This window comes from Panicum hallii, chromosome 8 (assembly GCF_002211085.1).
Source record: "Panicum hallii strain FIL2 chromosome 8, PHallii_v3.1, whole genome shotgun sequence".
NCBI classification, from domain to species: domain Eukaryota; kingdom Viridiplantae; phylum Streptophyta; class Magnoliopsida; order Poales; family Poaceae; genus Panicum; species Panicum hallii.
This window is the reverse complement of record NC_038049.1, coordinates 3,728,100-3,745,056: the sequence shown is the minus strand read 5'-3', so window position 1 is coordinate 3,745,056 and position 16,957 is coordinate 3,728,100. Positions and strand designations below refer to the sequence as shown.

The window sequence follows — 16,957 nt, the reverse complement described above, 5'->3', positions numbered from 1 at the left end:
GGTCCGCCTAAGGAATCGACTGCAGCTACCAACTAGATTTATTTCTCCTTCGCTAATTGACTTCCAGTCACCTTCACATACTTCCAGTACTACTCCGTTTACTGGTTCACGATTGGTATACGTGCAAGTTTGCTGAAGGGACCTCGCTCCCATACTTCCAGTAACTGATTACTAGTTTCCTACTAGTATGCTATGTTACTGAAAAGGTCTCGCTCCCATACTTCCAGTACAACTCTGTTCTACTGGTTTACAACCGGTATTATGTGCAAGTTTGCTAAAGGGGCCTTGCTCCCATGCTTCCAGTAACTGATTACTAGTTTCTAACTAGTATGCTATATTACTGAAGGGGTCTCGCTCCCATACTTCCAGTACAACTCCATTCTACTAGTTTACGACTGATATTACATGCAAGTTTGCTGAAGGGGCCTTGCTCCCATATTTTCAGATTACAAGTTTCCAACTAGTATGCTATGTTATTGAAGGAGCCTCGCTCCCATGCTTCCAGTAACATTCAGACTACTAGCTTCCGACTAGTACTCTATGTTACTGAAGGGATTTCGCTCCCATACTTCTAGTACTACTCCGTTTACTAGTTATACATGAAGTTTAGGGCATTGCTCCCAACATGATTTCATGTATATTAGTTACAACATACTTTTATGTTTACCTTGCAAGAGACCTAATCTGGACCGTACTGCTGGACGAGTCGGATTCAACTCCCACTAGTTGGCTTCATCAACAATTGCCAACGACTACTTCGACTTTGCGAGAACGCTCGACTACATGTTGTAGACTACAACAGCTACTCGTTGGATTCGACTTTGACTAGTTGAGTTCATCAACAACCGTTGGCGACAGCTTGACTTCGTGAAGAATGCACGATGACACGCTGGTGACTACTTCGACTACTCGTCTCGCCTACAAAACTAGTCGAAATCGACTACGACAAGTCGGCTTCATTAACAGTTCAAGATTCAGCAGCAACTTGGCCGATGCCTAGCTCGGGGGCTGGTGCCACCATTTCTAGGCATATACTATGTGATTCATCTAGCTCTCAGGCTCGGGGGCTGGATATGATATGGCTCTCAGTAACCAAGGTTTGATTTGAGCGGTAATTTGGGGCGTTTTATGGTGAAGTTATTTGTTCAACTATTTTTCCAGGGAATTCATCCCGAAAAAAGAGGTTTTTCGAATTTCTAAACCAATTTGCCCATCTTAACCATCAAATCTTTACCGTCATTGCATGCCATGATTCTTTGGATCCTTTATTCAAAACCTTGAGGATTTGGATTCAAGGCTCGGGGGCTGCAGGGACACGTGTCATCAGCGACTTATTTTTTGAATCTTTGGAAGATAAGGACAGAAGACTTAAGACTAATTTAACCCTCAGCCTAATTCCACGAGTCAACCTAAGGCTCGAGGGCTACTCCATAAGAAGTGCGAGTTCAATCGCACCCATGTAAAAGAAGACTTGACAACTACCTCATAGTCTCGATGCAGCTAAGGAGATACTTGGAAGATACCTTCAAGATGGAGTTCGGGAAAACTCGAAGACGCCTTCAGAAGTACTCGGAAGCCTGCATTACTCGACTATGAAGAGCTCGCGGGCTTGTCAGATCCGGGCCTACGGGACTGCGCACATGGCCTACATCTTACAGATAAGAGGTGGGACATGCCCCGCACCCTACATTGGTTGTAACTACTCATAGCCTAGTAGAACTACTCATACAGTAGTAAAACTAGTCGGATACGGTAGTAAACTATCCAAAAACCACTCGGATAAGACTCTAGGGCTCGTATCCAACTAGGACTTTCATGTAATCTTGGCCCCCCAGACTATATAAGGGCGGTCAGGGACCCTCCTCAAGCAGGAGCATGAGAGACAACTCGTGCCTCATGCAACAGATCACCCGATCACCACCTAAGACAATATAAAACACGCAGGACGTAAGGTATTACGCTCTCAGCGGTTCGAACCTGTCTAAACTTTGTGTTTCTTGCATCTTTTAAGTTCATAATCTCGGCGACACACTACCTACAAACTCACCACCTCGGGGGCATCCCTCGGTGGACGTGGCGGTAAAATACCGATAAGGTGGGCCCCCAGGTGGGTACAAGGTGGTTGGCGGTAAGTTTAGATGGTTTCTTCTGGTTTGTGGGCCCTTGAAGCCAACCCATGTGCGAGACTCTCTAATTGGTTGGAGGCGTATTTTTTAATTTGTGGGTTGAATTGCTTTGGACGTGGGCAATTCTCGTGCTCGCATAGATTATTATAGGCACATCGAGTCAATGATTTATGCTGAATGAATCAGCCTCTGCGAGTTGCATGCTCCTATAATTTATAACTTTATGTCGCGGAGGTAGTGGTACATGTGCAGAGACTAGAGGTTTGCAGATGCGTGTTGCATATATGCGCGCTTCGTGCATCCTTCCTAATCTATTCTTTATGATGGCATTATGAACCTGGCCTGGAAACCGATCGATCAGTTTTTCTAGGTCAACTCAGCCTCTAAAAGGATTTCATTCACAACTCATCAAAGAGATAGATAAATACGGATGAAGTCGAGCCAACCTTCAATTGATTGATAGCGGCTTGCACCCACCGTCATAGCGTGCGGGCTTCTTCTCCTAGCACGAGTTGAGCCTCTTTTCTCCGAAAAGGCGTGCTTTCCTGAGAGCTCAGCACATCTCCAGGTTTTTCTTCTACCAGGTAACTAGCCTTGCTGTTCACATCGTTTCTTGAATTCTTGTTGAGTGCTTTGCTCCTGTATGGGTTGCCGCACACGAGAGCCTGAAGAAATTTCCCAGACCATGGATGGATACTCCAAATCATTATAGCAGTTGAGCTCCGATGTAGCTTGGTTTTTGTTGGCACCTGGCATGGCCGCGTTCCGAGGCTCCTCCGATCCACCCACGGAGGCGGACTATATGCATGTAGGGCGAACGGGGAGATCCATGGACAACGGCAGGCAGCCGGACCACCATAGAAACTGCTGCAGCGGGAAAGATACACCAAGCAATTCTTGTTGTGATTTTTGCAATCGATTCCATGCGCTATTTCATTTTCCAGTGACTTTATTTCTCTTCTTTTTGATCGACGAACTGTTATGTGGTTCTTCCTTGGGCTCCCAAAGGCCAGTGTGGATTGCCTCTTGGCATGGCAACCACATCGATGACGCCAGACTGTACTCCTGATGGAGCTATCTAGGTATCCACTGTGACCCAAACGAGGCAGGCCTAGGGGTCGGATTAATCCTTCCTAAGCTTTACACATAGACTGACATAGGTGACCTATTTTTAGGGAATGGGCAATTTGTCAATCCATGGAAAAACAATGTTTTGTTCCATCGATCACCTGTATCGATCATGCAGTGTTTGTTATTCTTCTTCCTCGGTTCCTCTTAGTCTCCATTGTCTTCCTCGCTCGGACGGCCACTTTCTCGCTGCTCTCTTTCTGAAGATCGAGTTTGCCGCCGCTACACCCACCGTCGTCCTCTATGACGCCTCTGCCCAAGCCATTCGTGGCCCATGACACTCGCTCCTACCACCTCGCTCGGACGGCCCAGGATTTGAAGAATGGGTATTCAAAATTTTAAAGGATAATTATTTTTGGACATCCTAAATCCTAATCTTCTTGCTCTTCGTATTTTAGACCTAAAGATTGCCAGCCTAAATCCTAAGTTGCTGGCTTGCCAGCTCGCTGCTGTGCAGGAACAAATATTGGGAGAATGGGAGAAGATATTGGGCCGTGAGTAGTGGGGTAGGGCACGAGAGATGGGCTTGTCTTTATTTTAGGCCAGGTGTTTGGACAGCTTGTTATTTTATACCATTTTTGTTTTTTGTGAAAACAATGTGCATGGTGTACGTACAATATATAAATAAAATCTTTTTGAAAAAATTAATGGATACGGTATTCAACTGAATACCCTTGAATTGAAGTAGGTCTGCCCTGTTGCCATCCTGCTACATATAGATGTATGTATACAATTAATTAACGGTCATTATGGTCCAACAAGTATGGATCGGAACCATTTTAGTATAGTCAGCGAATGATGGGGTCAACACCGTCAGTGGCGGAGCTAGGGTCTTGCGCATGCAACACAGTGATATATGGAACTTAAAAATTGATAAACTATGAAAGCTAGCAAGAAACTAAACATTTATTAGCTTGTTAAGCCCGTGGCTTAACTGGTTCATGGCTCCGCCCCTGACACCCGTTGCCGTGTAAGCAACATTTTCTTTCGGAGAATCATGTGATTTTGATCTGGGTCTCAACGTGATGTGCACTGGGAGCAATCTTCTCCTGATCCTGCGCTTGTGCTTTGTTTTGTTTGCTGCTAATTTTGCTGGCAATGCCTTTAATTTCGATCTCAAAAGCTCGGCTGGGCTCTATGCAGTCTTGCCGAAGACCAATCATAGCTTCCAACGATTTCCGGTACTGGTTTGGAAATCGAGACCAAAGGATGTCCCCAACCGATGATTTAAAGCTAGTTTCCAACGACATACTAAAGGCATCCAAGATCTTTCTTCCACCACAAATATATCGGTAGGAATTATTGAACAAATTTTCAGTAGTTTAGTAACCGGCGAGCTATTACTGAAAATTGTTCAGTAACTTGGTATTTTGATGATTATTTTTGCTAGTAATAGGAGGTGGGTGTACACCTACATGAATATCGGTTTTGATATATCAACACTCAAAGGATTTAATTTGGTTGGTTGGTTACTGGCACAGATTTTTTTTCGCTTTTGCTTTTTTATACAGCGAAAGCTGATAATTATGCAAGGAAAGCTGGTAGTTATGCAGGCAAACTCAATTCACTGTATTAAATCTCTTTCAATAATCAAGTTGCGGCTTAATATCTGGTTCAACGAATTTTAAATTTTAACCGGTTCATGACCCTTTCGTCCGGTTCAGTGTATCATCTCACTTGTTTTCACAAGTTTGACCGGTCAAACCATCCGTATCAACGATGGGAGCTACAACGGTATCACTGTATCAGCTCCCATAAAATTATCGGTCCTGAGCAGCTACACCTACACATCATATCTTTTTTTTTTATTTAAACGCCTATATAGTACGCAACTTACAAGCAAATGAATCATGCACGTGTCTTTGAATATGAGAACATAATGAGAACCGGTTGATCTGCATGCCTTTTCTATTATAAATATAGTACTACACCTTATTGATTGTTACAACTTCCAAAGAATACATTGTTACTTCTTTGTAAGACCTCATATTCAAGATCATACATTCATTTAATTTGTTTGCAAGTAGCCATGGGTTCAGGTCTCTTCAAGCCTTGTGTTCATCCGGACCTCCGTGATGTTTTCTCCAAGATGTCTTTCGGTGACAAGATTGGCTTTCTAGTACGTTTTAATTAATTTTTAAGAGTAATTTATATATCAAGTATTTATTTGATGTACATACTGCATACAATATACATACATACATACATATTCCTTGAGAATATCAGGTAGTGATTATATATTAATGTATGATCATAATTAACATTTGTAAACATTGCTTTATTTGATCTTATATATATATATATAAAACAATTCTAACGCAACTAAAAGCTGAATTATATTTTGAGGTAGCGATGTAGGATTTTAATTGTTTGATCTGTTTTAATTAATATCTCTGGTGTATATATATATATATATCCGTTTTAATATCTCAAAAAATGTGCCAAATTAAGTTTGATGCACCATTTAATTAGGGCAATCTGTTACAATTAAGTATATTTTCAAATGAGTATGCATGCCAATATGTATTATTTTTTCCCTGCATATCGTGGTAATTAACAAATTATGTTTGTAAATATGGCCATTAGAAGCACGCATATATACTTAAGCTTGATCATGCTTGTGCACCACCTTATTAACTATTCAAGTTATTTGAAGCTTTCCAATTGATATTCCTCATTATTAGTTGAAGTTTTTAATTTACATATGCATACCTAATTAAATTTCCAATGTATTAATTCTTCTTAATTTCATGTAGTTCGTTCATGCATTTGACAAGAGAAACCTGTGGCACAAGATGCCTGTTCCGATCGGTTTACTCTACCTGAACACCCGCCGGACCCTCCTCGAAAAATACGACCTGCTAGCTGTTGGGAGTTCTCATGGTGCTCTGTTTGACCCCAAGGAGTTCCTGTACCGCACCGGAGATGGCAAGTACAACGACCCCCATAATGCTGAGGCTGGTAGCCAGTACACCTTTTTTGGGAGAAACATGAAGCCGGTTGATCAAGAGGATGAGGTACTTAATTATACACTATTTACAAAAATCTAGTAATTTTCTCACAAAATTCCAAATTTCTAAGTTCTAACAATACAAGTTAATAACTTAACGTAAATTAATTAAGCACTTATTTCCCTTTTATTTTGGTAATTCTTGTTGTATACATATACATGCCCTAGATGCGCTCTTCTTATCTGCTGATTTCAATTTGCATCCCTATTATTTTGTTCAATAGAAAATTAGATACTATATATATTGAATTTAGTTAATGAAAAATAAACCTGAAATTAAAGTGAAGGAAGCCAATTAAAGGAGTAAAGATCACCAAAAAAGTGTTTGACTTTTACTTTTTATTTAATATTTAGTTTGACACTTTGACTTTAAGCCTTTATAATGAAACTCTTTTTGATGAAACTTTTTGTTTGGTAGTTCGTTCTGCAAGCTTCAAATAAGTAAATTAATGAGCTAACGTTGAAACTCAAAAAAATAAGACGCGAGTTTTGTCAGTATTAAAAATAAGAGCTAATGTGCTTGTTAATTTAAAAACAGAACCATTTTCTTTTTAATTAGATCATACTGTTAACAGATGGAAATTTGAGGTACACTTTTAAATCATCCGATTATGCATAAAATAATTAACTGTTATTTACCGATGCAGTTGATGAGGCCAGATCCATTTGTTGTGGCGACAAAGCTGTTAGCCAGGAGAGAATACAAGGACACAGGGAAACAGTTCAATATACTAGCAGCTGCATGGATACAGTTCATGGTTCATGACTGGATGGATCATATGGAGGATACCAAACAGGTGCATGCTTGATTTAATTCCTTAATTTGAGAGCCTTAATTTGCTGAAGTCTTAAAAATAGATCTTCATCTTCCATTGAGAATTTGAAATATATATTGTAGTTACATGTAGCAAATCTATCGGGCGGCAGGTCAGGTTGGGGTTCAGGTTGGACGGGTTGGGTCAGTTTGACCTTCTAGAATATCTTGAGTCGGGTCGGGTCGGGCCAATTTCAATATCAACTTTTTTTTTCGATCGTATGTTGATTTGAGTTGGATTGGATGCTTTTGATCTTGGATCGGGTCAGTTTTGGATCAGGTCAAGTTGGGTCAGGTCAATTTGACTTTTTGGAAAATGTTGGGTCAGGTCAGGTCGGATTCGAGTCGAGTCGAGCAAGTTTCTCGCGTCGGGTCGGGTTCTGCCACCTCTAATTGTTAGTTGATATATAATTCAATTTTCTTGGTTTCTTCCAGATTGAAATCACAGCTCCAAAAGAAGTGGCCAATGAGTGCCCACTCAAATCATTCAAGTTCCTTGCCACAAAAGAACTGCCTACAAATTCTGATGGAATAAAGACTGGTTACTACAATGGCCGCACAGCTTGGTGGTGAGTAATACTTAAGATTTCTCAAGTTAAGATCTTTATCAGAAATTTCTCTTAAGCACAAAGAATGAACTTAAAAAAAATAGAGACGGTCGATGAATATATATATATATATAAATCAATGCATATTTGCCCATAAAATGTGGTAATTTTTTTTGCAATTTCTATGATTATATATACCAAGGGATGGGAGCGCAATATATGGTAATAATGAGAAAAAGGCACAAAAGCTCAGGACTTATGTTGATGGAAAACTAGTGATCAGAGATGACGGTCTTCTTTTGCATGAGGAGAACGGTGTGCCATTATCCGGTGATGTTCGCAACAATTGGACTGGGGTTTCGATCTTACAAGCTCTTTTTATTAAGGAACACAATGCAGTTTGTGATGCAATAAAGGTAAGAGAAGCATCACTACTATTATCTATTTGATTAGTTTATAGGAAGAATTTGCTGTTCTTGACTTCTTGCCACCGGTAAAACTGTTATTTACCAAGACATTAATTTGTTTTCCTTATGCTGAAAATATGAAGAAAAATTTACAAATGTTGTTTTAATCTCAGGAAGAACATCCCAACCTATCAGATGAAGAATTATATCGGTATGCCAAATTGGTCACTTCTGCTGTCATTGCAAAGGTTCACACTATTGATTGGACTGTCGAGCTTCTGAAGACTAAAACCATGAGAGCTGCAATGCGCGCAAATTGGTGAGGATATATTTATCTCATTTTCTCATATTTGCTGAAAGAAAAGAAAATAACTATTGATGCTGGTATTACTTTTCCAAGTGGAAATTTTATTTACATCTGCAAATTCAAATTAATTAAATTAGTGAGAATGTGTACAATTTACCTGATATTCTGATTCTTTTGTGAAGGTATGGATTATTGGGTAAGAAAATAAAAGATACATTTGGTCACATAGGAGGACCAGCATTAGGTGGGCTTGTGGGATTGAAGGAGCCGAACAACCATGGCGTACCTTATTCTTTGACTGAAGAGTTTACCAGTGTTTACAGAATGCACCCCCTAATACCAAGCACTCTCAAGCTCAGGGATCCGACCGGGCAACCCGATGCAAATAATTCCCCACCATACCTGGAAGAGTGAGTACACAATTTATGTTTGGCATCCATTCCTCTCTTTTTTATGTAGAAGATGAAATGCGAACTAACAACTTTCATTAAATCAGACAGAAAAAGAGTGATACAGATTATAAAGAAATGAGGAAAAAACAAAAAAAAAAGTTAAGACATTCTTCTATTAGATATCGACTCTTACATCATGGATTACTGAACCTGACTTTAGACACTGAACTCGACACAAACAGCTAGATTTATTATGTTTTTTAGCTTCTTAACTATACAATAAAATGTAGAATGTATAATCTTGGTCACAATAAGTTTTCTGCTCGGTTAGCACATTTTTAGTATAACTGACATAAACACTAACACCATTTCTTTCTTGTGTCAAAACGTAGCATCGATATAGGAGAGTTGGTTGGTCTCAAGGGGGAAGAACAGCTATCAAAAATAGGGTTTCAAAAACAAACATTATCAATGGGATATCAAGCTTGTGGTGCACTTGAACTATGGAACTACCCAAGTTTCTTCAGGGACCTCATACCACAAAATTTGGATGGTACCAGTCGATCTGACAGAATCGACCTTGCTGCCCTAGAAGGTATGAAATTTAGACCCAATTTATACCACTACCAGTAGAGGATCATGATTTTGACCATGTCAAGTTGGTACAAGGGTCCACCAAGAATAATCCAATGCATAAAAATATTGAAAATAACTCATACTGGCAACAAATTAAGTGCTAGAACAAATATTGTGACCTTAAACTACTATGTTGAAATTTATTGCAACATACTTTTCAATTTTCAAGAATTCCCAAACTATTATTGTACTAACCAGATTGAAAATACAAGATTCTCTTACCGAGACATATATCATGTTTGTATTTTGTAACCTTAACACCACTCTCTAAGCAATCACAACTACCATTTATTCAAAAAACAAGGACATTGCTGCATACTAGTATAAACAACAATGTTAAGCAAAAACTGTACTCTCCAAGTTAAATAAAGAGGATTACTGTGTCTAATGCCTTTGATGATGGTTACACTGAGATTAATGTCATTTTCTTTTCCTCCAAATTAAAGTATACCGAGACAGGGAGAGAAGTGTACCGAGGTACAATGAGTTCAGGAGGAGACTATTTCTGATTCCAATAAAAAGCTGGGAGGATCTGACAAGTGACAAGGATGCAATTGAAGCCATAAGAGAAATATACGGAGATGATGTAGAGAAATTGGATCTTCTTGTTGGTCTTTTGGCAGAGAAAAAAATCAAGGGATTTGCCATAAGCGAAACAGCATTCAACATTTTCATTGTAATGGCATCAAGGTGAGATTTAGTTTTAACTGATATTGAATGCTAGACAAAGTACCAAATTTGATTTAAGCCCTTGCTAAACGTATTAGGCAACAACTGAGAATGTGGCTTAAGCTAACTTTGACTGATTCAAAATTTACCCAAACCAAAGTTCAAAAAGGCAAGAAAACATAACCTCGTGACCATTATGGGTACTTTACTGGTAGATCCAGAATGTTACCAGAAAAAAAAAAGAAGTCAAATGTGGAAGTACTAATTTGAGATGATAGCCACTCAGTTAAGATATGAATATTAATTTAACATCTCTAAAAACAGGAGGCTCGAAGCAGATCGATTTTTTACAAGCAATTTCAATGAGAAAACATACACCAAGAAGGGGATGCAATGGGTCAAAACAACTGAAGGCCTACGAGATGTGATCAACCGGCACTACCCTGAAATGACTGCCAAGTGGATGAAGTCCTCTAGTGCTTTCTCTGTGTGGGATGCAGACTACTAGTGCAAAAATAAAAGGCTCCCTCCCATATTTACTGCATGCAATTTGGCAAGTTCTATGAAGTATTATTTGTTTACAGAATTATGGTGTTTGTTCAGTGTAATATATGTAATAGGATTCATTGCATGACAGAAGTTGTATGCTTATTTGTTTACAATTTATTGTACATTATTATTTGTTCATTGTAATTAAATATGGCTGGGAAAATAAGTAGGAGGAGACCATATAACATCTTCCTTCAATCTTCTCTTTGATTACATCTTTCTTTTCTTTCTTTTGGTTTTGGTTACAGTGTATACTTGTACATCTACTTTTACCAATTAAAGAAATCTTGGGCTTGATCGTCATCTTTTTCTTTAAAATAATCAAATCGATCTCAAATCTATGCCTAAAAAATTGATGATATATTGTCTATTTGGCCCAATCCATTGACACCCCCTAATTATTCCTCTCTAACCAAAAGATAAGACACTAATACACCATTAATCATACCTTTTCTTAATTATGTACGCTATTCTTCCTGTTATCTAAATGGGCAAATGATTAAATACAAGTGATACTTCTAAGAGAGAACAATTCATGAAGATGATTTGACAAAATCACAAAATCAGCTCGTCGATCTCCGGACACGTGGCATGATCGTCGATGGAGTGGTAGACTGGTCGTTGCTGACAAAAACCTCGAAGGCTCTCCGGTGCAGTAGCCCATGTGGATGTGCATGTCCATCCTGCCAGGCCGCAGAAGCGCCGGGTCGAGGCACTCATTGTAGTTAGTAGTGACGACGATTATCCTCTCCTCCCCACTCGTCGACCAAAGCCCATCGATGAAATTTAGCGGTGAGTATTTGTAGAGGCTAAGAAAGGGTACAGCGAGCTATAGCTATAGCCAAGCTAACCCATTTAGCTTTAGCGGTTCTGTAAATACCATACATAAATTACGAGTAATTTTGCATATAAAAAAGAAATCAAGAAAATTTCATGCACTGAATTACGTCTAGGACTCCATTCGCTCTTTATATCATTGACAAAATACAAAGTTTCGTAAATGATGAAGTTCAATACTAAACTAATAATAAATAAATACCAATTATACGATTTAGCTTGCTAAGTAACCTTTAATTTAGCGGCTATAGCAGGATATAGCCGGCTATTAGCGGATTTAGTCTGTTAGAGCTAAAAGATTGATATTCTATTCTAGCCTTCTTCTCTCTCAAAGGCTATAGCGGGCTATAGCGGTGGCTATAAACAACTATTTAGAACCTTGCTTGGGAGGCTTCTCCTGTTGCCTTTCTTCCGTTGCTTGAGTTCGATCGTACAATCAATGTCCTCGATGACAAGAATGGATTGGTTGGTCATCCAAGGAGCAGCTTCCTGAGCTGCTAGTTGCGGTCGACGCCGGTGAGCTCAAGGTCATAGATGTCGAACCTGAGGTGGTTGGCAATGGTGGCGATGAGGGCATGAGGCTGGACTTGCCGGTCCCGGGCGGGCCGTAGAGCAGGTATCCCCTCTTCCACGCTTGCCGATCCTTTTGTAGTAGGCCTTCCTCCTAACGAACTTGTCGAGGTCGTCGATGACGGACTGCTTGAGCGCGCGGTCCATAGCGAGCGTGGCGAACGTGGAAGGGTGGTGGAGGTCCATGGCGGACCAGTCGGAGCCGTCGTTCATGTATATGGTGAGAGGCCTCTCCTGGTCCCTGATGGCCTTGGCGGTGGCGACGATGTAGGGGACGTACGCTTTGAGCGCCGTCTCCTTGTGCCTCTTGTAGAAGCTGAGCTCGAAGTAGAGCTTGCCGCTGAGGACGTTCTTGCCGGGGTCGCCGGCGGGGAGGTCGTGGGAGTGGAGGTACCAGGTGAACTCCGCCCCCTGGAACGCCTCCACCAGCTCCTCGATCGCCCACCTCCATCCCGACACGAGCTTCTCGTCGTCGCCGTCGTCGTCCACGCCGCCGCCGCTGAGGCGCAGGTGCTTCACGCCGGCGGTGTCCACGCGCGCGGCGAGGTAGGTCTTGACGGCGTAGAAGACGCGCGGTTGGTGTACCAGCCGTCGCTCTGCTCGATGGTGATGGTGTGGCGCCACGACATGCGCGAGCGCAGGCCGTCGAGGCACGAGGACAGCAGGCTGCGCGCCTCGTAGGGGAGCAGCTCGCTGGCGAGGCTGCGCACCAGCATCATGGACGCGGCCACGGACGTGGCCACGGACATGGCCTCCTTGGCCTTCTCGTAGGACGAAGACGAAGGCATGGCGGCTTTCTTTTCCGATACTTCTGATTTCGCTTTGATTCTGATGGCGCTTCTGATCGAGCTGCGCCTGTTGTTCTTACATGCCCCTTCCACTTTATGGTAGCCTATCTCTGCATCTAAAACGGATACTGGCCCGACTTGGGCAGGACTTCGAAGAGGACTCGATCTTAACCCTCGCCAGAACACGATCGGAAAGGACTTGCCTAAACTGCTCCGGTGGCTGCAGCAGAGCACAAAAATTGTGCTGGAACTCGGAGTTTACTTCCTTGATGACAACCAAGCTTTTCTGAATTCATTTTTCCTGTGAACAAAAATGGGATCTAATTTCTGGGACAAATAAAGAAGCCGCAGCTGATCTGGCCATCTGAATTGGCCATTAGAAGGAACACCATCGACCTGTTCAGCGCACAGACTAGCTGTTTCGAAACAAAGTTTTTATGCAAGCGGAAAATAAAATATTGTGCTACCTCTGTTTTTAGTTTCTTTTATTCAAGAAAACTATGCAAGTAGTATATAATACACTTTGTTGTGACTTGCTTGTTTTTATCATTAATTGTACTTTAAGCATAACTTGTATTTTTACATATCCACACTCATTTTTTAACAGAAGAATAGTAAATTTACCGTGTCCGAAAATCAATGGTGACGTACGTTTAAAAATGGAGCAAGTAGTTACTTATTAGGAGTATGACGGAGGCTTGGAATGTTCTTGCAAGATATTTCACATGATTATTGCTGAATTGGGCGTGTGCTCAATTGAAATAAGATTGATTGAATTATGTAAAGATGGATTACCTTTTCACAAGTGTGAATAGGCAACCATTCCAACGTTATACTACCTCCGTCCTTGACTATTCTTATGCATAGTGTTAAAATTTTGTCCTAAAATACAGTTATTTACTAGAAAATGATGGGGTTCCAAGGTGCGGTTAACTTAAAAATATCCCTCGCTCTGCCTTACTATTCCATTCTCAGCTGCCTTTCTATATTTGGAGCCATGAAAACAGATATGACAAGCAACCCTGTTGTATTTCACATTCATGCATGTAACAGGACCGATTTAACGATGATCTATTTTTGAAGATTTTGTTGTAAAAAACACAATGATACAATCAGAATTGAATTTGAACAATCAGTTTGAAACTACAGTTTTTTTAATCTCTTTTTCACATATCCCGATGTGCACGTCATCACTACTGCTCCCCTTCTAGGACGCAATTGCACCCGGCCCAGTAGCACGCGCGACTCCTAATAATCGTACACCATCACAGCCATGCCACCATCTCCCCTTTTTGCTCAAGTAATTCCTCTCACTACAACACATGTCACTTTCATGGGCTCCTTTCCTCCTTATTCTATTAGAACTAAAACATTCTTGCACTTTACTTCAATTTTTAGACTCCTTTCAGAAATGATAAAAACGTTCCGCTCACATTTTCAGATTGATGGTCAACCTTCTTCTCCATCTTACAATGCTAAAAAATCAAGTCACAATTATGAAAGTATAATATAAGGCAACCTACTATGCTTGCATCTAATTTACCCACAAGGCCACAACTACCATTAACCCTTAAGTATCATCTAAATTACCTATATCTATCAAAAAAATTATCCCCCAAGCACTCTAATATATGCTTCTAAAGTACCCACTTCAATCATCATTTGTAATTAAAAACTAGTCAAGGTATTCATGCATGATGTGTGTCTCCATGCAGGCTAAGCGACGAGCCTATCTATTTTCATATCAAGCATATAACTCAAGCTAATAATACAATAAGGTTTGAATAAAAACACATTTCAAACACATATGGATGTGTATTGACAAAAGGGGAAACTTCAAAAACACAGAGTAGCTGGTAGCAAAAGAATTTCACAACTAGATAAGGTTAGGAAAATATCTAGTATTGTGTGTTAGAGTATAAACAAATGAGAAAGAGCAAAGATAAGCAATATCCATTAACAGCAGCCCTATATTCATCCAAGAATTTTCAACAACATTGCTTACCCATATTCTACGTACTACGCATTTGTAACGTCACCTACTACTGCATGCCGGCCAGGTTCAGTCCATGCGCCAAGTCATACCTTCACCTACTGCTGCTCCATGTCTCGGCACGCCGCCGTGTACATGTTTGGTCAAAGTCCAGTCACCGACCAAGTCCATTCAAAAGAGGAAGTTATATAGACAGACCAGAATATATACTAGTAATTCTAAAAAAAGAACTCCTGCACATGTACACAATAAAGCAAACGAAAAACAACTTGGTCTGGAAGATAACATAAAAAATGTGACATTAGTGTATGCAAGAATGTGAAATAATAGACTCTGAAAACACGACCAGAAATCCTCCAGTCGTCGTAGCTAGCAAGTTGAGATGCATGCAGGGGTCCAGCAGGCATTTTACAATCTGTCTAGAACCAGTAGAAAATTCACTGGACGTGTTTGACAATGGCAAAGCACCCAACCACCATGGATGCACCCCTGCCGTTAAATAGAGCCGTCCTCGTTGCACCTCTCACCGCACACCTTGGTCGCAGATCAAGAAGCCAGCTGCTGAGCTTATTAGACAAATATCAAGCAAAGCTCCACCTCGACCGCCATGGCCGGAAGCAGCAGCTTCGCAGCTCTCTCCTGCCTCGTGGCGGTGGCCCTGCTCGCCGCCACGGCGGCGCCGGCGGCGGGGGAGACGGAGACGCACCTGCGCGTGTTCTGGCACGACGTGGTGAGCGGCGGCCCGAACGTGTCGACGGTGGTGCAGGTCGCCGAGGGCCCCTCGTCCAACGCCTCCGCCACGGGGTTCGGCTCCGTCGTCGTCATCGACGACCCGCTCACCGAGGGCCCCAACCTGACGTCCAGGCTACTCGGCCGCGCCCAGGGCATGTACGTCAGCGCCGGCAAGGACAGCCTCTCGCTGATGATGGCCATGAACTTCGTGTTCGTCGACGGCGCCTACAACGGCAGCAGCCTCGCCATCCTCGGCGCCAACCCCGCCGAGCGCAGGGTCCGGGAGATGGCCGTGGTCGGCGGCACCGGCGCGTTCCGGTTCGCGCACGGGTACTGCGAGGCCAGGACGCAGTGGATCGACACCAGGACCGGCGATGCCACCGTCGAGTACAACCTCTACGTCCGCCACGACGACTGAGATGGGTCATGCTGCCTGCAACCACACTGTTTCTGATCGTCCTTGATTTAATGATGATCTTTTTACATATATGTTTAGTAGAGTTCGTATATATGCGTATTTTCTCGGTTTTGGCATTGGTTTAAAGTTTGTTCTTGTGAGATGATGCAGAATAATGAGGGATTGTAGCATTTGATTATTCAAATAAAGCAGTGTTACGTCTATACCCTTTACTGTTTGAACGAGAGTGATCATTTAATTCTCACTTAGTCAACCGTGTTCATGCTTGTCAAGCTCTTGCCATAACTGATGATGTCCAAATAGATAATCCCCCTTGTCTTTAAATAAGTGACATTTTGGAACACGTGGAGTCAACACAGTTTAGTTTTGACCATCAATTTGTCTTTGAATATTTCAAATTCACTAGTGATAATGGTAGTGCTAAACTAATTCTCAATGGTAATTTTAAAATGTTACATATTATATTTTAATGTGTTGAATATTATTAATTAATAGTAAAAGTCGTGTGTCGCTATATCAACAATTATTTGAAGACCAAAAGAAGTATGGTGGCGAAATTTTATTCCGTGTAATTAAGAATATAGTCTATAAGCATGCACTTCAAATTGTGGAACAATGTAGTTGCATCAAGAAAGAAATGTGCTAAGTTAGTGATAAATTTTTATATGTTTTGAAGAAAAGACCAATTTGGGAAACCCGAGGGCAATTGGCCATAACAAGTCAGCCGAAAAGAAAAATATTCATCTATCTACCTTACAATTCTCTTCGTGCTCGTGCTCATAATATAGGAAGAAAATTTTAGTTGAACTTACTTGTCCAAATTATTTTAGGGTACAATTAGACCTAAGCAAATTTGGATCGGTATTTAATCTCCAAGCCAACCGAGGGATACCCCCGAGATGGTAGACTACCTGTAGGTAGGATGTTACCAAGATCAGGAATTCGAAGGTGCAAGGAACACAAAACTTTAGATAGGTTCGGGCTGCCGAGAGCGTAATACTCTACGTCATGGTCATATGTGGTGGTTTGTATT

General features: G+C 41.3%; 2 protein-coding genes and 1 pseudogene across 2 annotated transcripts; 2 read left to right on the top strand and 1 right to left on the bottom strand.

Annotated features, from left to right (window-relative positions):
* Window positions 1-2,556: 2,556 nt before the first annotated feature.
* LOC112903103 (alpha-dioxygenase 1) lies at window positions 2,557-10,889 on the top strand. The gene is made up of 11 exons (XM_025972318.1): window positions 2,557-2,710; window positions 5,282-5,373; window positions 6,011-6,271; window positions 6,912-7,061; window positions 7,514-7,647; window positions 7,829-8,042; window positions 8,207-8,352; window positions 8,523-8,750; window positions 9,125-9,327; window positions 9,815-10,058; window positions 10,362-10,889. Exons 2-11 carry the CDS (start codon window positions 5,284-5,286, stop codon window positions 10,543-10,545), a joined length of 1,854 nt encoding a protein of 617 aa, XP_025828103.1. The 5' UTR covers window positions 2,557-2,710; window positions 5,282-5,283; the 3' UTR covers window positions 10,546-10,889.
* Window positions 10,890-11,141: 252 nt separating this feature from the next.
* LOC112902625 lies at window positions 11,142-12,781 on the bottom strand (annotated as a pseudogene).
* Window positions 12,782-15,313: 2,532 nt separating this feature from the next.
* On the top strand, window positions 15,314-16,127 carry LOC112903080 (dirigent protein 22-like). Its single transcript, XM_025972292.1, has one exon. It carries the CDS (start codon window positions 15,382-15,384, stop codon window positions 15,922-15,924), a length of 543 nt encoding a protein of 180 aa, XP_025828077.1. The 5' UTR covers window positions 15,314-15,381; the 3' UTR covers window positions 15,925-16,127.
* The last annotated feature ends 830 nt before the right edge of the window (window positions 16,128-16,957 follow it).

What these genes read in the sequence shown, in the direction of transcription:
- LOC112903103 (XM_025972318.1), top strand. Translation starts at nt 5,284, where the DNA reads ATGGGTTCAGGTCTCTTCAAGCCTTGTGTTCATCCGGACCTCCGTGAT. An exon ending in CGGTTGATCAAGAGGATGAG is followed by an intron (nt 6,272 to 6,911) that starts GTACTTAATTAT and finishes TTACCGATGCAG; the next exon opens with TTGATGAGGCCAGATCCATT. An exon ending in GCTGCAATGCGCGCAAATTG is followed by an intron (nt 8,353 to 8,522) that starts GTGAGGATATAT and finishes TCTTTTGTGAAG; the next exon opens with GTATGGATTATTGGGTAAGA.
- LOC112903080 (XM_025972292.1), top strand. Translation starts at nt 15,382, where the DNA reads ATGGCCGGAAGCAGCAGCTTCGCAGCTCTCTCCTGCCTCGTGGCGGTG.